This window comes from Scophthalmus maximus, chromosome 7 (genome assembly GCF_022379125.1).
Source record: "Scophthalmus maximus strain ysfricsl-2021 chromosome 7, ASM2237912v1, whole genome shotgun sequence".
NCBI classification, from domain to species: Eukaryota; Metazoa; Chordata; class Actinopteri; order Pleuronectiformes; family Scophthalmidae; genus Scophthalmus; species Scophthalmus maximus.
The window spans coordinates 10,318,365-10,337,544 of record NC_061521.1 but is presented as its reverse complement, the minus strand read 5'-3'; the positions used below and the strand labels follow the sequence as shown (position 1 = coordinate 10,337,544).

The window sequence follows — 19,180 nt, the reverse complement described above, 5'->3', positions numbered from 1 at the left end:
CTGATAACAAAGGCTATTGTGTCTATATTGTGAAGGTGAAAGGAATAAAATGAAACAAAAATTTTGTGATTTAAATATTTTTTTTAATTCTTCGTCTTTTAAAAGAAAGATTTGTAAGAAAACAAATAAGACCAAACATGATTTTTTTTTCTTCTTGTTCTATTCTAACGACACTAAGAATATAAAGGGATTTTCCCTTTAAACATGAGGTGAGCTTAGTAGTTTGCCTAATATTAATCAGCAGACCAGTGGATGTGGCAACATGTTGATCAAGGTACTCACTTTGCTTTCCCTCTTTCATGGGACGCAGCAAAGTCTGTGACGCTTCCTCTCGGTGAAATCTGAGATGTATTGATGGAATATTTCTGGAAGCCCCTGTTCCTTCCACTGTGATCCTCACCAGCACTGACAATCACTGGTACAGACCAGACTGTTTCTTAATCATAGAGCATCACACAGCTACAGTATGTACATTTACAGCACTTGCATAGAAAAATAAGTTTCTCAGCAGATGATTTTTTTTTTCATGTAAACCACAGTTATATCAAAAAAAGAAGTCAATTTTCCAATATAAAATGCACTGTTAAAATGAATCAACAGACATAAGTGGGATAATTATATCTTCTCTGCTTTGGAGCACCTCATTGTGAAAATGAGACAAATGTAGAAACACATTAAACATGGAGACGTAAATCGACACAGACTGAAGGAATGCAAGTTAAGAATTTGAGCGCGTGAACTCAAAACGGGGGAATTTTCGGCGTATTGGCGCAAGTTCACAGTCGCACTAATATTTTCTGAGTCTCAGAGCTGGCAACAATGTAAAAACCTCAAGTTTCGCTTGTTCGGGGCCTATTTGAATCTTTGTCAATTCATTTTTTGTGAGTGTGCTAACATAACATAAATATGCTTCCATTTGGCAAGCTACAAATGGAACTTCTGAAGTGTGACATTGCTCAGTTGTCCTTGGTGTGCATAGTTGGGTCTCTGGGTGACATGTGGGAGTTTGAGGTTGTCGTCTTATTCTTTTAAACAAGCGTGTCAAATATGCCCCCCCCCAATCACAGGAATGTTCCACTGTGGAACGTGCTGGAGGTGGAGGTGGTGCTGGTCTGTTTAATCTTCCTCCTCTCCCTCTGCAGGTGGTCGGGTGATGCGGCGGTAGCCCCTCTTCCCCGCGGGGCCCCTGGGCTTGGCGAAGGCCTGCTTGTGTGCATGCTGCTTGGGGTGCACCTCCTCATACAGGAAGTCACTGGTCACTTCGTCACCGTTATCAATCTCCAACTGGGAAACGGAAAGAGGAAACTGAGAGCAGATGATCCAGGCGACAAAACCGGCTTCAGCTCACTGTTTAAGGAATATATCCACTTCTTTTGGATGAAACCAACATGAAGGAATACCATTTCAAAATAGACCTGACATGATAATTATGTTTTTATATATTTTTTTTCTTTACAACCATCTGGCAACCACCGGGAAATATCTCGGGGCCCCCAGTGTGAGAACGAATGGTTTATAGAACATTTCTTTCATCAGACCAATAGGCCGATACTGCAAGCTCACATTATTCGATGACAATAATGTCGTTTCAGAGCAATAATTTCTAGGACAACATATTGTCCAACATGTAGTCATCGTACAGGCCTATTTCAAACTCCCGTACTATTGACAGTCTTGTGAATTTACTTTCTTAATGCCCTTGAAGACTTTTTCTCAATCAGCTTGAAAAGGTTGTAAGGGTTTTATTTATTTCTTATTATGAGACACTCGTCAAGCATTTTTTTAACCAAGCCAGGGCTACAACTAAGAATTATTATAGTTAACACTTGGCATAATGGTAATAAATGTAATATCAATTTCTTGATTAAACTACAAGCGCAACACATCTTCATATTTGAGAAGATGGAACTACTGACTGTCTGCCATTTTGCTTGATTAGGTACCAAAACACTTAATCTACTATCAGATTAATTAAAATCGAGTAATTGTTGTAGCTCTACATCAAACCACTTACACAGACCTGACAAAGCAGATTAGTTTTGAAGTGTTAACCTCTTAATAAATCATACCAAATTGTGTTTTTTAAGTTTTTTTTTTCCTTTTGTCATGAATATTAAAATTTTTTGGAGACAAAGAAGAATAAAATCCAAGTTTTCCAAAGTTTCTGAGAAAGAATTATATGGATTATTACGCTGTTAGTCACAATGTGTTACTCATTAAAGTCCAACTGGCTTCTTTATTATATTACATTTTTTTTTAGTTGTGATTTGCAGTGCGCTTCAGAAAGGCAAGCACGAAGTGCCTCCCTGGCTATCTGCCGTCCATGTGATAAATCCGGATTGATACACTGTTTCTTACCTTTTTCTCAATCTCAATCTGAAGATTATTTTCCACCATGTCAACCAAAGGATTTTTGCAGCTGGAATACAGCATCCTCTCTCGGATGCTACACTTGTACCCGGGCATAGAATAAATGAAGACTGCGAAGGCAAAAAGGACAATGAGCAGGACAGATCAACATTAAAAAGAAGAAATAATAATAATAACACTGTGAGAATCTATTCACCTGTGGACTCTAAGTAGTCGCCTTCGTGGGAATGTTTGTAGAGGAAGAAGTGGTACCGTGCAGCATCTTTAGGGATTCTCATTGGCAGGTCCTTCACCTCTGTCGGCTCAGTGTTGCTCAACCGAATCAGCTCCTGTTCAGCGTCTACTTGCTGTTGGCAAAGGAGATGAAGAGTTTTCTGTGATGGTTGTTGCTTTGCACTTGTGATCAAAAAGTCTCTGCTTTAAACACCAGACCACTTAGGGAAATCTGGACAATGAACAACAAACCATTTCCCCTGAAACTCAGGTGAGTCAGAGTAAAACATTTACTCGGTGGTCGCTGTTGTGCTACGCGTCAGTCGGCAGTAAACGTTCCGTGGATCAAGAGAACAAAGCAAACTGCGTTCTTGAAAAGCTTTTATGCTGACAGACAAAAGGGAACAGAGACAAGGCCACAAGAGTAACACAATTATTCCTTTGTACTTTCCGCTGATCTGATCTTGTGACATGAACCCCTTTGAATTTCAATGAGAAGAATTGACACAAAGGCCGTAAACAGCTCCTGATCAAAAACATCTCCGGATCTCCAAATGATATCAGACAAAAGGCAGAGATAACCAATTTGCTTACTCAAATTAGTGTCCTGGCAAAGTGTATGCGTTCAATAATGATTTTTTTTTTGCCGTAGAAACTCACCAGCTGCACATAGTTGATTCTCTTGTCTCTGAAACGTTCAAGTGCTGCCATGGCGTCTTTGTGAATTGGGAAAGCCACTCCCTGCAGTGTCTGCTGCTTGGTGTCCACACTGATGTCCGTCTGCACCTGAACGCACCACAAGCACAGACACAAAAACGTGAGGCCCTTCCTTGAGCTTTCTACTGTCCCACTCGGGTCACTGATGATACACTACATTTAAATTTTAAAAAGCAGTTATCATAATGAGCTCATTAATTTGGCTGATCAGTGGATTGCAATGCAAATATGTCATTTAAAATGTATACATCCAAAAAAGTAGATTCCTTAATAAGTACATTTATGAAGAAACACGCTGCAGCAGAGAGAACCTGTGGTATACAGCTTTCTAACATAATCTTGACATATATTCATAACAATTCATACATGAACACAAGTCCACATATTACTATAAGTGATGACATGCATGTGACATTGATATGCGCAGCGCACATGTTGGTCTTAAAATGCAATCATACTGTACCAGGGGGACAAACGGATGTTCTGTCGGAGCATTTACAGGTATCCACTGATTATTTCGGGGGCCTCAAGACTTGTGAAAGAGAATTAATATTCTTTACTGACGCCGTCAGAAGGTCAACAAGGTTTAAGAGTGCAACAGGCATCGTGAGTGCCGGAGCACGGTGTTTACAGACGAGGTGCTCGTATCTGAAGTGACACGGCGCCACCATGAAAATTGCAGAAAACTGGAAATGCTCTGGGGGATTACACTGATGGATTGCATCTATTTTTAGAGCCCTGCTCCAAACCGAATGAAATGCCGCGGAAACATGATTGAGCCTCTGATGTAGCTACCTCGCATACCAAAAAGGGATTGCGGGTCTTTTATCCATCTGCTTAGTAAAAGGCAGGAAGTCTCCAAGGCTCGGCGATGATAAATATTTCAAAGCCTCTTTTTTTCATCCGGGCGGTGCAGATTAATGGTATATTATCTTCCTTCGACAGCTGGTCAGGAGGGACGAGCACAGACCTCACTTCATATTTGCTCTACTGCTTTTAATTGACCACACTTTGAAAGGGACTGCACTACTCAAAGCACTTCCATAATTGGTAAGAGAGAGAGTTCTTGTTTATGTGGCTCGGAGGGCAGCAATTAGAAGCAGGTTGTGTCTAAAATAAAACAAACAAACAAAAGTTGGAGAAGTTGAACTTCACATGCTGCACTTTCAGCTTTCTGTCTGCGTGAGTCCATCTGGCACTAAAGCCCCTTCACGTCAGCAGTGTAAATACTGCCGGCGTCATTAGCAGCATGCAGCGGATATCGCGTTACAGTATTGTTCTATGTTATCAAAGCTACAAAGGCAAAGCACAATGGTACAGCTCACCTGTGCTCCGTGCAGAATCAATGCCAAGTACTCGAAGCAACAGAGCCCTTTCATTTGCAAGCAGCTCCCTAAACATGGAAATATATATGACACCAACGCTCACACGGAGCTCTTCTCTAACCATTTTTGTTGCTCAGGCTAAACGGAGTTTACAGCTGTAAACAAATCCTTTTTTTTTTTTATGGCACTATAAGGGCGAGACGTTCGTTCCAGCCTGCTAGATTCATCCTCGCCAACATCCTGCTGTTCTAATGCATCAGCATCTTTGCGCCGGGTTGACATTGCCGGACAAGCATATGCACACTTGCACTGCTGCTGACCTTGTGCTGTTTGGAAGGATGCATTGCTGCCCTTCACTGATACTCCACACTGACTCTGTGCAGTTGTGACTACGAGCAATACTGCTAAGAGCTGAGGTAAACTAGTCTTTTCACCCGCTGAAGCCTCATTGTGGAAGGATGACGTAGCGCCACCCCTTTTTCAGAACCCAAACAGAGAACAAGCCGAAGCCAGGCCCACTTCATAGACTACCAGCCTGTCAACAAGCGGTGGCATCTGCAGTGTGAAGTACTTATTTTCCTCTTAGGACGATCGCAAATGGAAATGACGGCCAACAAATGAAATCTCAATTACACATCGGAGTTTGTGTGATTCTTTTACCTCGCTGAGCTTAATCTGTCTCAGTTCCTCCTCTGCTGCAGTGAGGGGCAGGGGAGCCGCCTGCGCGGTCAGATATTTCCTGTATCCACTTAGATTCAATTCATCCTGTGGACACGCACAAAAAAGAAAAAAGGCACAATCACACAACAATGCACACAACAAGGCTTCTGAAGCCTCGGCGTGATTATTTGAGTGCATAAAAGAGATTTTCACATCATTTCATTTCATTAATCCGACCAACCATTAAGGTAGCGAAAATCTCATCCTTGATGTGGCCGCCTCCAAACTCCTTCTTCAGTGTGGCTCTTGTAGCAGCATATAACATTTTATTTCGCACCTGTGGAGAAAATATGAAAAATGGTTACATATATATTTATGGAGGAAATGACGCCTGCTCTGCAGGGACAGCATTCACTGCACTCGCCTTTTTTTTTTTTTACTGCAAGTCAGTGTTTATGAGATGTTCAATGGTGTGCACTGTTTGCTAGGTGTTGCTCTGTTGTTCGTTTCATGGGAATATACAATGTTGTGGAACTTCATTTCCCCTACCGGACCAGGACAATAAAAATAAATATCCAACTTGGAAAACAAGCCCATTTTTGATTGACAGTTATTTTATTAATCTTTTTTTTTTTTTGCTTTGTTATGAGTGTTTATTGTGGTTTCTAACAGAAATAATAAAGAACAAAACAGGAGGGACAATGTGGCATTCATATCGGGCTTCACCTCACTGACTGAACGATGACCTGTGCAGGTTTATATTCAGTGTTAAATTACCTTGAGGTCTAACAGACATGTTGTATTAGCCATTTTTTTTACATTTTGAAAACTGCATTGTTTATTTCCACACATACTTCTTAGCAATCATATTCTTGACTGCTTTTGCAGGTGCATTGCTAAGTTTCTTAGTGAACACCACCTGTAGATCACAATTATTTTATTATTTTATTTAAAAGCTTATTAATGAAAACATCGCTCCGTCGCCCTGTGATTCTTGGGAGTTCAGGCCATGTAATACAGGACTTGACATGCTAAATCAAAAATCACACCTAACTTTGAAACGAAAAGAAAAACACACAAGTCAGCAGCAGCATTCAGTGGTTGTGCAATAATTTTGCAAATGCCAGATAAGCCTCAACCTGTCTCGCTGCGCTTTGAGCTGGAGCACAGGAATGTTAAGCTCAGCTGTGTCTTCAAGAAAGTTAAGAGTGCGTCAATATCCTGCATGGCATTTAATTTTGGCACTGGCCTCTTCCTGGAACATTGCTCTTTCCGCTATTACAGAAACAACATTTTTTTTTCTATTTGTCGTGGCTATTTTGATTCACCGTGACTTGACACTGCACTGTTCATCAAGTTCCACTGGAACCAAATGAGAATCGTGTGAGGCAAGTACACAGCAAATGCAAAACACACATTGACATGAAAAGGAACAACACAATGTGTTAATCCATAATCACCTAAAAGCACAACTGCAACAGTACAATTTCTTTCCAATCTCTGTCCAAGGTTTTAGCTCTTTATCAGAAAGCTTCGCCATCAATACCAACACACCTGAAAAACACGGATCACACGACCATTCACATGCGCCTGTCGTGCGCGTGCTGGTGCAAACAGGAAGCTTGCCTAGGTGCAGACAATGCTAGCTAAAAGTAAGACCAGGGATTTCTTTTCTTAGACGAACAACGAGGTGGAACTGTTAGTGAAAGTAAGGGTAAGTGAAACTTTGGATTTGTTATCCATGTTGAATTCACCTCAGGCCGCCAACGAGGGTGACTGCGTCATCACTTCTAAACGTGTCTATTTCAGGGGCTTGAAGACGACAGAGAAGCGTGGACGCCAGGCATAAACAGCGCTGAAGTGATGCAGTTTGAAACTAGAATGTATTAGTGTTGATGTTGCCCAAGTCAGACATGAGTCACGTTAAGGGTGAGCAGCGTGTTATTTGGAATACACTATTTACCCATATTTAGATTTCAAGAGGTCTGGTAGGAAATAATGAATGAACTGGTGCCAACAGAATTACCGCCTTGATGTGGTGGAACCCCACCCATCTCGCACTCAGAGCAGAGGAGGGAAAATGCCATGTGGTGTGGACAACTACTCATTAAAGCCAGCAGTTTTCTTACAGTGGATTCCTCGGGTGACCAGGCCAGGAAGATCCACTCGTAGCCCTGGTTGTTAGAGGAGTCCAGCCGGTACAGAATGTAGCAGGGCGTGGCTGTGTCGAGGAGCGGCAGCACTAAGGAATCATACTCCTGGTCCCATTTCTTTGATGCTTTCCTAGTGGCGCCCACAGTCAGTTGCTCTGGAAAGTAAACAAGCACAACCATATAAGCAGAGCATTATACGAAGAATGAGTTGAAGAGTTTTCTTGGCAGAGGAAGCTGTAAAACAAACTTCGGGAGCCTGGGGACACTGCTTACCGCTCTCGAGGATGATCTTTAAGACTCGATATTGGTCTCCACTCCTGGCACTGGCAAAGATTTCTTTCACATCGTTACCCGCTGAAAGAAAGAAAAAGAAAGCACACAGAAAGGGTCAGTCTCCGTTTTAAACAGATGATTTCTTGACAGCGACACACTGTTTGCCAAATTTGCCATTTTAAGGCCTGGATTATACGTTTCCACCTAAAACCTTAATGAATCATAACGACCTGTGGAAACAACCAGATGTTAGACATTACACAAAAGAACATACAATTATCCTCTCATGTGAAATTGATAACGTGTAGCCTATTATAATGTATCAGGCTACTTTGTAACAGACTGTTCATACATGTGGGCAACAAAAAATACTTAACAATGCAAATATTTTATCTTTTATCTAATTACTTATAATAACCAGAAGAGAGGAGACGAACAACAGAATTAGTTGCCTTTCCATATTTCACCCAGTAACACTTCACCCGGGTGCTGATCGTGACTGAGGGCCGACAACCCTTTGACCTCGAACCAAAACACAATCATGACTGTCGCCAATTTGCATTCAAACCATAACATTTTAAATGAAGGCTGTAGGCCTTTCTGCCGCTGCCTTTGATTAAATCAAATAATTACACATTTCTGCACGTTCACTACACTTTCTCTTGTATTTATTCTCATTATTTCGATTCGATTCTCTATTTAACTCCGATGTATGCACTACACCTGTAACAACTACACAAATATATCTGCAACAGGATGAATGGTTACTTTGACAAATCGTGCAGGAAGGTTGAACGACAGTTTCCTGCAACAGAAACAGGAAGGTAAATGATCCCAAGCCCTACTACGTCCTTTTAAACGTTTGACCGCAGGGTTCCGTACGATGAGATTCACTCTGATTTACTGTATAGTGTAGTCGACTATAGATAAGACTGTGTTTGCTGTAAAAGGCAACTCAAATACAAAGCTTAGACTTTTGAAAAATAAGGTTGTCTTTTTCATAATAACCTGGCTAACGTTCACAGGGGGACAAAACGTAACTGATCATATTCATAGTCCCCTTAAGATAATTCTATTCGAAGACAAGTATTGTGTATTAAAATCCCTCCTTGTTTCACCTCTGAAAACAAACAATATAGAGAAGGTAATTGCTGCTGTCACACACAACAGTTGCAGTCCCGCCCAACTGAAATATATTTTTATGATAACCTGACCCTTCAGGTAAAACCAGTGCTCTTGTCACACCCGAGGGCGCACCGGCCGGTCCGCCAGGCCAGCACTTGGTTTAGATAAAGGCGTCGCCCATCCATTCGGACAAGCTAAAGTCACCTCGCGGTGTTCCAGCTCCGTGTCGAGGCGTGACCGGCTGCACGGTGCCGTGGAAAACACACCACAGCAGCCGTGACCTCCGTGACTCGCACACGGGGCTTGACGTGTCACGCGCCTGGAAGTCGCCGAGCAGGGCGCACACACACCACGGTAGCGCGCAGCTAGCTTGGGAGCGGGCGGGCTAACTCCATGCTAGCGTCTCGTCGCGATGGACCGCTGCAGGTGCCGAAGCTCGGCCGCGGGAAACCACGCGCTCGCACACGCGCGGAGGCGGCGACACTTGGAGAGCGGAGAGAGGAGCGCGTGTACCTTGAATGCCCGTCTGGTGTGACATGGTGTCTGTCGTCGGATGAGAGGGGGCCGCTGATTGTAGCTGATCGGGCGAAAACCAGGGCAGAAGAAGCAGGAAGCGGACTACACCGGCGAGGCCCGCCCCCAGTGTGTCGTCATCGACGTCGAGGTCACATGACACGACTGTTGAAACTATATATATATATATATATATATATATATGTATATGATTTTGTATATAAACAGTCAAAAACACAAAGGAGGCACGAGTAATGGATGATGGTATAAGTGATGCTATGAGTTATCCAAGTAACGCCATTTACTAAATACTCCATTGCTAGTAAAAGTAGCGTGATCAAAGTAATCTGCAAATAATTTAAAACACTCGTGACATATAGCATAATTAGATTACTATACACACAAACACACACACATATTTTTTGCCGTTGTATTCCCCGTTGAGGATAAGGCAATTTTATTATTTTACTATTTATTTAGCATTTAAGTAAATGTAATCCACCACAGAATAATACTACTAATGCTAGATTACTAGCATACTACTAATACCAGACTTTAAATCATTTGTCATGATTTAGGGCTCTGTTTTAGTGGTAATGGGGAGATTTCCGCCGCTCTTGGCAGCAGATCCTATTTGGCTTTGGAATCCTGCAACATCTGGAAGCCGCCGGGGCTTCCTGTCTCTGCCTCTCTGTCCTTCCCCTCATTAAATATATAAATAATAGTTTTTATAGCGACAAGATCATCCTGTCACCGGAGGGAATCTCGAAAGCTCACCGCACGCAAGTAGAGGCATACCGGAAACGACGTGTGCCCGTCTTCAGATGGGGGCGTGTCACTATCGGGTCACCCAAAGTCCAGTCCCCATAATTCAGGTTTTAGTTCACTTCAAATGATGACAGTTGATGAAATTAAACACTGTTTAGTCTCTCAGAGTTTTATAGAAAAAAAACCAACTTTGGACGTGGCTGAAATGTGGTATAGGCAAAGTGTGAATTTACAGTCCCACATTTTAATATCCCTATGTCAACTTCAATTTAGAATGTAAAAATTAATACTCAGAATTTCAACATTTTTACAAGATGAATACTGGCATTATACTTGTTCAAAAGCACTTATTACACAGCATTAACCCATGAATTCTATACAAAAAAAGTAACAACGTAATACATATCGCCCCTTATTTTATATCAATATATCAATGGCAAAATTCACGATTGAAATCATATAATTTGTAATTTTATAATATTTCATATCAATTACTGTTCAAAAAATAACTTTCACAGATGAATATTTTTTTTATTTTGAAAGGTGTGGGCGGAAGACTGATATGAATACTGACTAGCTTGGCGCTGGAGTATCAGCGTGTTGGCCACATTGCTTTTGCACTGATGCTAGATATTCTGTGTGGACTCAAACGTCTCTATCCGCTCCGCTCCACAGCAGCAGCAGCATCAGCATCAGCAGCAGGGTCCCATCATCATCATCATCATCATCATCATCATCCCAGAAGCTGCGCCGTCCGGCGGGAACCCGCTGACCAGGCATCGGCCGCCTGAGCTCGCGCGCCCGGCGCATGGACGGTCCGGGACAATGGCAGGGGATTTGGGGGTGCCTCTGGCGTGTACCAACAACAGGTCGCATGGATAATCCCTCGTCCAGCCTCCCGTATCATCACGTTTTGGGGATGGTCAGAGCGCCGCTGTCGGCCTGATGTGGCAGGAGAGCCGTGCGGGGCTTGTCCTCCTGGCAGTCGACTGAGGAGGAGGAGGAGGAGGAGGAGGAGAACGGCGTGGAGCAGGTGCGTGGATGCTTTAATTTATCGCACATGCACAGATGATTTATATGGGGGGGGGGGGGGGGGGGGGGGGGGGGGGGGGGGGGTCACGAATGTTGGCTGTCTAAGTTGTGTAATCAGATGAATCCAGTCGAGCATCTCGTAGATGTGACATTTGGCGTCATCACCGTTGTGACAGCACAGAGGAGGAGAGTGGTGCTCCTGACCTCAGTGACAGTCCATTCAGAATTATAACCACGACTGGCACAAATAGTGGGGTCGTCTAGTGTGTTTCCCTGTCTGTCGTCGCTGAGAGACTGTTCACTTTGACCAGCCCAAATGTAATTGTTAGGATTAAAAAGGAAATCCAGAGAGTTCAGAGGATGGACAGGGTGATGAAGATGATGAGGATATCTCAAATCTTGTAAAAGCCCGCTACCACGTCACACTGTATACCCCAGACTGAGGAGTTCCTTTCTGTGTCGTACTTGCCTCTGCTCCTCCTTGTGTCCTCTTTGGAGATGTCCCTCTCCTTCCGTAGGCACTGGCTTTAAATAGGGCAGCAGAGCCCCCATCACAGAGAGAAGCTGCCCCCCCCCCCCCCCCCCCCCCCCCCCCCCCCCCCCCCCCCCCCCCCCATGTGCTTGAAATAATAGTGAAATTGAATATTCTCTTGGCACATCGGCAGATCTATTCCTGTAGCCAGGACATCCTTCCAAATTCCCACTGTGGGGTATTTTAGGTTTGGGAAGTCCAGACCATCGGAGTTAGACCGGCCGCAGGGGGCTGTACAGCGAAGGGAGTTCAGAGAGGAGCTCATGGTTATAAAAACTTCAGAGAGCCGGACTGACGAGAAGTTGCTGGAGCGCTGCTCGGCAGGGGTTCCCGAGCGAAGCAGCAGCTGTAATGTTGCCACAGTTTTTTTCTTGTGTGGGGAAGACAGAGCATACATGCTGAGAGGATAAGCTCCTTTAAAAGCCGGCACTCTACGGCTGGCGCTCCAGCTTCTGCCCTATCCAGGTATGACACACGAACCTCGGCTTGTTTTGCCGAACGATGAAGACTTTAAATCTTAATCTTCTGTCTTTTGAAGAGCAGCTTCTCGGGAATTGTGGGCTCAGCTGTGTTGACGTGACAATCCAGTCAGATCAGGACCTCTGCGTCATGTTTGAATCATAATCCCGCCGTCAATGGGAAAGTTTGTCTTTGGGCTAAGAAACCTCCATGTCACTGTGTTCATCCGCACTGTCGCTGAACTATGTGAGTCGTCTGAATTTAGCATAATCCCGATCTGCACTGAACCTCGGTCATAGTCCCAACATTAATCTGAGGGATGTTTTCACTCTAATCTGCCCTGCTGATTTGGTCGTGATGTACTGTGACTGAAAAGAAGCACGTTCTTTACACCGTAACTCGGAGACGGGCACATTTTTCATCTCACGGAGCAGTTGTTGCAATTATTACTACTGCTACTACACATTAGGCCATTGCAATTGTTTCATATCAGGGCATTGCAGCACCTTGGGCCCACCTAGTCACCATCACACTCTCCTCACCGTATATTTACATTTACTTATCTATTTCTTATTTTAATGGTGTTCTATTGTATGTCCCTCCCTTTCTCCCCGTCTGACTCCCAGGTGTAGTGTGGCTGGGGAGCTCAGCAGGATGGAAATAGATGCCCGTTTTCGCTACTATTTCCAGCACCCGTGGTCGCGTCTCATCGTGGCCTACCTCGTCACCTTCTTTAACTTCCTCATCTTTGCTGAGGACCCCATCTCTCACAGTCAGACAGAAGCCCATATGATTGTGGTGGGCAACTGCTTCTCCTTCCTGTTCAACAAGTATCCGGGCCGCGAATGGAACGCCCTGAAAGTAACGTGCTGGATACTGGCCATTATCTGCGGCCTGGTAGCCGGGAAGTTTATATTTCACCGCCAGCTCTTTGGTAAGTCATGTGCACAATAATGCAGTGGAATGTGCAGAGTAATGGCTCCTCTGAGGGCGCGGGCCTTCCTCCTGAGTTGTTTCTGTTGTGGCCGTTCATCAGTGAGAGGCACCTTTTACACTCATACTCCACTTTTTGTAGGAAAGGAAGATTTTTTTTCTCCACTATCAGAATTCATCATTTGTATCTATGCTCGTGCACTCATGTCTTTCTCGATAAACTACTCCCTGCCTCCCGTTTCACTTATGATCTGATCTGATTCAAACGGTATTTGTAAATCTCGTCTGCTTTCACCACACTCTGGTTGAAGTGGGCCGCAGTTAATTATTATTTTGCGGATTAATCAATCGGCGGATTAAAAAGGCAAAGAAATGTAGAAAAATGCCTGCCAGTTTTTTTCTTCTTCAAAGACGAAGATTATAACATCAAAGTGCTTGTTTTTAGCTCTAGAAAACCTCAAATGTTCACATGTGAGAAAAAAATGGCAGAAACTCAATGAATGTTTGCTGTTTTGAAAAATTAAAGCCCCAGCAAACCTATAGTCCACCCGTTCAGGTGTTCTCTGATCAGTCCTCATCTCAGGACTGTGTGGGTGTGGACCTATAGTCTGACTGACAGCTCCGCTCTCCTGTTAACATTTGTAGCACTTGTCTGGACAGGTTGACCAGTGATCATTGTGATTGCTCCCTGGGAGTTTTGTGACATCATAAATTCCCAGCATAGCCCCGCCCATTTTCACGTCCAATCAGCAAGAGTGATTAAAAATACCTGTGCAGAGGCTTTGAAAAATGACCTGACATGACTTGACGGATTTATCAACTACTTGTTGCAACTCTGGGTTCAATTGGTAAAGCAGCTGCAAGGTTTAGACTATTATAGGAAAATATTATTCAGTCAAAACTGCACACTGGAAATTTATTAGCTCCAATCATAGACTGTATATAAAAATGGACTTGGTCAACGGGACCAGGAAGTGAAGCCAATACCAAAGTGCCTGAAAGCTGTCGTCTCTCTAATGACCCGCAGAGGGGCGACTCCACTGGTTGCAAAAATAAGTCATTTTCTATAGAAGTCTATGAGAAAATGACTCTACTTCTCACTTGATTCATAACGTCGGTACACATTTTCCTGAGGAGTTTGACGTCTCAATCTCTAGTTTCAAGTCGTCAATACAGCATGATGTTCATTTAGTAAATGATGGTCTCATTTTGAATAAAATAGACAATAAAGCACGGTATGCAACAAGATGGCGCTTGCCAAAACACTCAACTCAAGGCTTGAAAAACGTCAGTTTGCCAACCAGTGGGTGACATCACGATGGGTTGCCACTTGGCTCCAATATGATCTGTCGCATGTTTGAATGCTCATTAGCCTGGGGGCGATTAAATATAACAGAGTCGTCATTGACATGTCTGAGTAAACCATGCCAGGGACCAGTATGCAAAAAGCGACACATCACAATGTATTTAAAAACTAATTTTGACATGTACTGTCAAACATGCCCAGACTTGGTAAAATGTCACTATTTCTCAGATTTAAAAGTGGATGCCTTCAAGATTAATCATGATATCAAATCTTCAGGTGCTCCACCCCTAAGCAGGGCCTGATACACCTAAATGGAATTGAGTCATCTGGGTTTTTTCCTGTGATGGCCTATTGTGAGCCTCTGCAGCCCAACATGCATCACCTTCTGCATATTTCAGTCAGCACTCGTGTTGCTCACTTCCTTCGTCTCCTCGGTACATTTCCTCTTCTTTTTTTTTTCACTTTCCATCTGTCTCGCCCTCCTATTACAACTTTGATCTCTTGTCGCTCTCTTGCCAGCTTGACTCTTTCCATTTCACTCATCTCTCATTAGGCCCCGACTGTAACATCATCAGCCCTTCATTTGTCTAAACGGTGCAACAGTTCACAGTGCTCCCAACTGAAGTCACACATTTCATATCCTACTCACTTCACGACTCACTTAGACCTGACACCCTGGCTTATCTTTGGATGAACCATGACTGACTATAATTGGAGGGCAGAGAGAGAGAGTTTTGGGCGTGGGTGACTCTGTGAGTGATTATCTTCGCGCAGCATAAATAGAAAGCGAGTTCATGATGACATGACACTTTGTGCTCATGCAGACTCCTGACTAAGAGGGGAAATGGACAGTGGCTTTGAGATCTGTGTTTTCCGGTACACGATGGAGAGTTTACAGATCTGATAATAACGGCTCTTCTACCTTCTCAAGTTGCGATCGTTCAATTGACTTACAGTTTCCTTACTTAGTATCTGTGACAAAGTTTCCTTTGCTTTGGGTCAGGATCGCACATGGGTTTAGACGATACTGTATACATACTGAGTCCTTGGAGATTTGTAGGCCTGAGATAGAAGAAGGTCATTTGATATGCTTTTATTAAAATAGTTCTGAAATGATTCATGATTTATATACACTGTGTTGAATTAAAAAAATATTAAATAAAGAAGGACCGAAAAACCGACCAACTCGAAGGTTTGTAAAGGGTTTGCCACACGTTCAATAAATAAAATCGTACCTACTTTAGCTCTATCTATGCATGTGCATATTTTTGGTTTGGTTTGACATTTAGGGTCATACACTTTCTTAGTAAGAGCTGGGCAAGAAGATTGACACCACTCTTTTGTCTGTCCGTCACAAAAGAAACCATAAACCAGGAGTCTGTGGAAGCTGTAGAGCCTCAGTGTTTTAGTCCACCAGCATTTGCATGACTCGTAATCGTAAAGTAAGTGTTTCATCACATGGACTCTGGTCCGCTCTCAGCGAGGTCTTTCACCCAGGCCCAGTGTATCTGGACCAGCGTCTTTACACTTACATTGGCTTCAGGGTATTGAGGACAGAAGAGTGCAGCTCGTCCTGCAGACAGGTTCAACTAATGCACTTCAACAAGCCTCTAAACAGATGGTGTGTTTGTGTGTGTGTGTGTGTGTGTCCTGTGAGAGTTGAGGATGTAATAAAGGATGGATGAAGAGAATCTGTGAGAGAGAGAGAGAGAGAGAGAGAGAGAGAGAGAGAAAGTGGTTGAGAGTTGGAGAGGCGAATTGTGTCCTGCACAACATTTCAGTCAAGCAGTTATGTAATCGCAGGCCAGGTGGGACATTAGAGCTGTAGTATAGAACCAGGCCCACTGTAAAATACACCGTCTGTCTTTGACCACATGATCCTCTTTTACAAATGTTATACATTGCATAACTGATATATACATTTCAGGCTGATTCTGCTTGGAGTTGTGCTTACCTTCATATCCATTTGTCACAAAGCTGGAAGCAGACATTGTTTTTGAAAGCGCCAGCATCATTTATTATTCATGATGGCCTAGAACATCTAAACATTTTACAGTGGATCACACCTCCAACTCCACCCTCTGGTGGATCGTTTTTTCCCCCCTGTATTTGCCTCAATGTGTGATTTACCGCCTCAGGAACCTGCACAAATATGAATCCAGAAGATGAATCACTTGTGACAGATAATGTGATTTGAGACAACATTCGAGGTTCAAGGAACAGCCTATGCTTTTCCAGATCTCAGGGTCCACTCAAGGCTATGTGTGCTCTCTAATCGAGAGGGCGGGAGCCAATGATTTCTGGTCATCCAGAGGGAGACTGGCTGTCATTATGCATTTGCATTAAATCGTAGGTCACACAGGGTTTGTGAGCTGTCTATTTCAGTATTAAAGTGTAGCTCGTTTCCATTCAACCACAAATAACATTGAGCCACCTTTTTAACTCCTTTGGGAATATCATGGGCAAGGACTCTGCATCGTTTTTTTACTTAGGATTACGAACAAAGATTTTCAAGTAAAATGCATTTCACTTTTTCACTTTTACGGATGTTCTCTTTGTTTTTACTCAGACAACATTAGAATATCCCCTGTCTGACGTTTTCCGGAGAGTCATGTCTGAAAACGGCTTGAAAGTGACGCTGCAGGACAAATCAATAATTCACTAGTAAAAACACAAGCTCTGTGCCGCATTGCATGGGCACAGACTGAAAAACAGAGATGGATTTTGAGACAAATTCTCTCTTCCATAGTCAAGGGGAAATGACAGTATGACACAAAGGAAGATTCAAGATCTGCGCGTCTCGTGTCTTAACAAAATAAGACCATGCAGGACAAAATGATGTGGAGATCCATTGATATTCAGGACACTCAAAACCCAAAGTTCAACATTTTGGCAAATACACTTATTCTGTTGCTGAGGGTCAGATGAGCAGATCAATGTATCTTTCTTATCTGTCTCTGAAGCAGCCTTTATCTTGGCACAACGACCTGAAACAACAAGCCTGGTGTTGTCCACAAGAGAATCAGCCCCTCCATGGACCCGACTTGTCTGGAAACAAGAGTGAAACTAGAAAGATAAAACCCATTAATCACTGATCTTCAGAGGGGCAAATGAGGAGGTAGATTCTGGACAGAGCCATATTAGAGTGATATTGATCCTCTCATGTAGCTTGTGTGTGTTAATCTCAAAATGTTCTTTCAAAAACAAACATTGGATTGTTGGATCTAATGTTTTTTGTTTCTAATCTTATGTTGGTAACATTTTTTTTCTGATGACCAGACGTTACTCGCGTTTGCAGTGTTGAGTCATATAATATATATAGCAAATGCCCAATAACTAGTTACTCTTTCCGCAGTGATGCAGCACCGCGGCACTTAAGCTTTATATCACGGGACTATTGCATTAAATGTCTCCCACTGCCCATCTCAATAATGGGAGACGTGAAACTGCTCCTTATTTCTCCCTCAAGCTGTTTCAGTCCCTAGATTAGCATAATATATTCACCTATTTCTCTCCGGGGCTTTAACGCATTCTAAAAAGTAAAATTGAAGGGTAATTTTGAGGCATGTGGGGCGCCGTCCTAACCGTATTAGACCCTGCTTTACGACATTTACATTCACTCAAACACGTGCCGAGTCTTTCTAGGCTCCAGAAAAGTATCAACAGCACAAGAACATCAGGGTTTTCACATTACTGTCACAGTGATGTGAAAACCTGTTTCACAGAACTGCGCCACTGGACATTTTGTTGAGCCGTGTGTGTGTGTGTGTGTGTGTGTGTGTGTGTGTGTGTGAGAGACATGCCATTGGTTGCTCTGTTGTTGCAGTGCCTCTCGTCCATAGTTTCCATGATCTTGATGATTGTAGCCTGCAGGAAGCCATCTGGGTTCTGTCATATGTTATTACTTTGCCACGCAAAGGCTGAGATGGCTTATGTACTGCACTGTGTGGCTGCGGGTCAGAGTGGTGTGTGTGTGTGTGTGTGTGTGTGTGTGTGTGTGTTGGAGTGGATGGGTGGATGGCAGGATTGGGGCTCTCTGCATGCTCTGTGTGTGAGTGTGTGTGTGTGTGTGTGTGTGTGTGTGTGTGTTGGAGTGGATGGGTGGGTGGCAGGATTGGGGCTCTCTGCGTGCTCTGTGTGTGAGTGTGAGTGTGTGTGTGTGTCTGGCTGTGGGGTATTTTACTGTCCATGTGTGTGTCTGAGAGAATGCCTTTCTGTCTCTCTAGTCCTGATAAGCATTGGAATTCATTATCAGGAAATTATTCTGCAACGATCAAGATAATTAAATTGTTTTAGATCTTTTTTTAAGTCATTTATCATTTAAAAAATGACTACCCTCTCTGTTTCATGTCTCTGTGAATTTAATATGTTCTAGCTCAACTTGAAGCTATTCTATAGACTGAACAGTTAAAATAATCAAACGAATGATTATTTGCTGGTGTATATGGCAGCAGTCGTGTTGTTGTTGTCCCTTTTCCTTTGTGTTTAGTGTGTATGCGTGTTTTTGTGCGGAAATGAGATTCAAAAGGAGGCAAAAGCAAAAACCTAACAAATGTCCCACCTTAAAATACATAGGATGAAGATTACATTACATGATAACAAAGGTTAAAAGTCTAAGTCTACACAAATTCATGTCTGTATTACATAACGTCCTCATATTTACAGTCGTCAAACATACTATGACTTTGTAATTTTTCATTATTGAATAATCTTTTAATTAATTTTTTTTAAGTCTATTAAAATACTTCAATCATCATGTTGCAATATGATCACACAAGGAGTGACGTCCATCAACATGTTG

At 43.0% G+C, this 19,180-nt stretch overlaps 2 protein-coding genes across 4 annotated transcripts in view; one reads left to right on the top strand and one right to left on the bottom strand.

The window, feature by feature from the left end:
- Positions 1–61: 61 nt before the first annotated feature.
- twf1a (twinfilin actin-binding protein 1a) lies at positions 62–9,473 on the bottom strand. The gene is made up of 9 exons (XM_035641840.2): positions 9,350–9,473; positions 7,712–7,792; positions 7,415–7,593; positions 5,527–5,622; positions 5,286–5,390; positions 3,244–3,369; positions 2,567–2,717; positions 2,359–2,480; positions 62–1,284 (listed from the first exon to the last, which is right to left on the bottom strand). The coding sequence occupies exons 1-9, from the start codon at positions 9,372–9,374 to the stop codon at positions 1,117–1,119; spliced, it is 1,053 nt and encodes a 350-aa protein (XP_035497733.2). The 5' UTR covers positions 9,375–9,473; the 3' UTR covers positions 62–1,116.
- tmem117 (transmembrane protein 117) overlaps positions 8,933–19,180 on the top strand; it is a 48,495-nt gene continuing 38,247 nt past the window's right edge. The window contains exons 1-3 of one of the 3 annotated variants that reach the window (XM_035641834.2): positions 8,933–9,500; positions 10,793–11,150; positions 12,767–13,074. In XM_035641834.2, the coding sequence (XP_035497727.2) occupies positions 12,795–13,074 (280 nt within the window). In that variant the 5' untranslated portion in view covers positions 8,933–9,500; positions 10,793–11,150; positions 12,767–12,794. Of the gene's footprint in view, positions 9,501–10,644; positions 11,151–11,891; positions 12,147–12,766; positions 13,075–19,180 lie in introns of those variants that run through there. The other 2 variants (XM_035641833.2, XM_035641836.2) reach the window with 2 other exon arrangements.

What these genes read in the sequence shown, in the direction of transcription:
- twf1a (XM_035641840.2), bottom strand. Translation starts at nt 9,374, where the DNA reads ATGTCACACCAGACGGGCATTCAAG. An exon ending in GGTCACCCGAGGAATCCACT is followed by an intron (nt 5,623 to 7,414) that starts GTAAGAAAACTG and finishes TTTTCTCCACAG; the next exon opens with GTGCGAAATAAAATGTTATA. An exon ending in AGATTTTCGCTACCTTAATG is followed by an intron (nt 5,391 to 5,526) that starts GTTGGTCGGATT and finishes GCGTGTCCACAG; the next exon opens with GATGAATTGAATCTAAGTGG.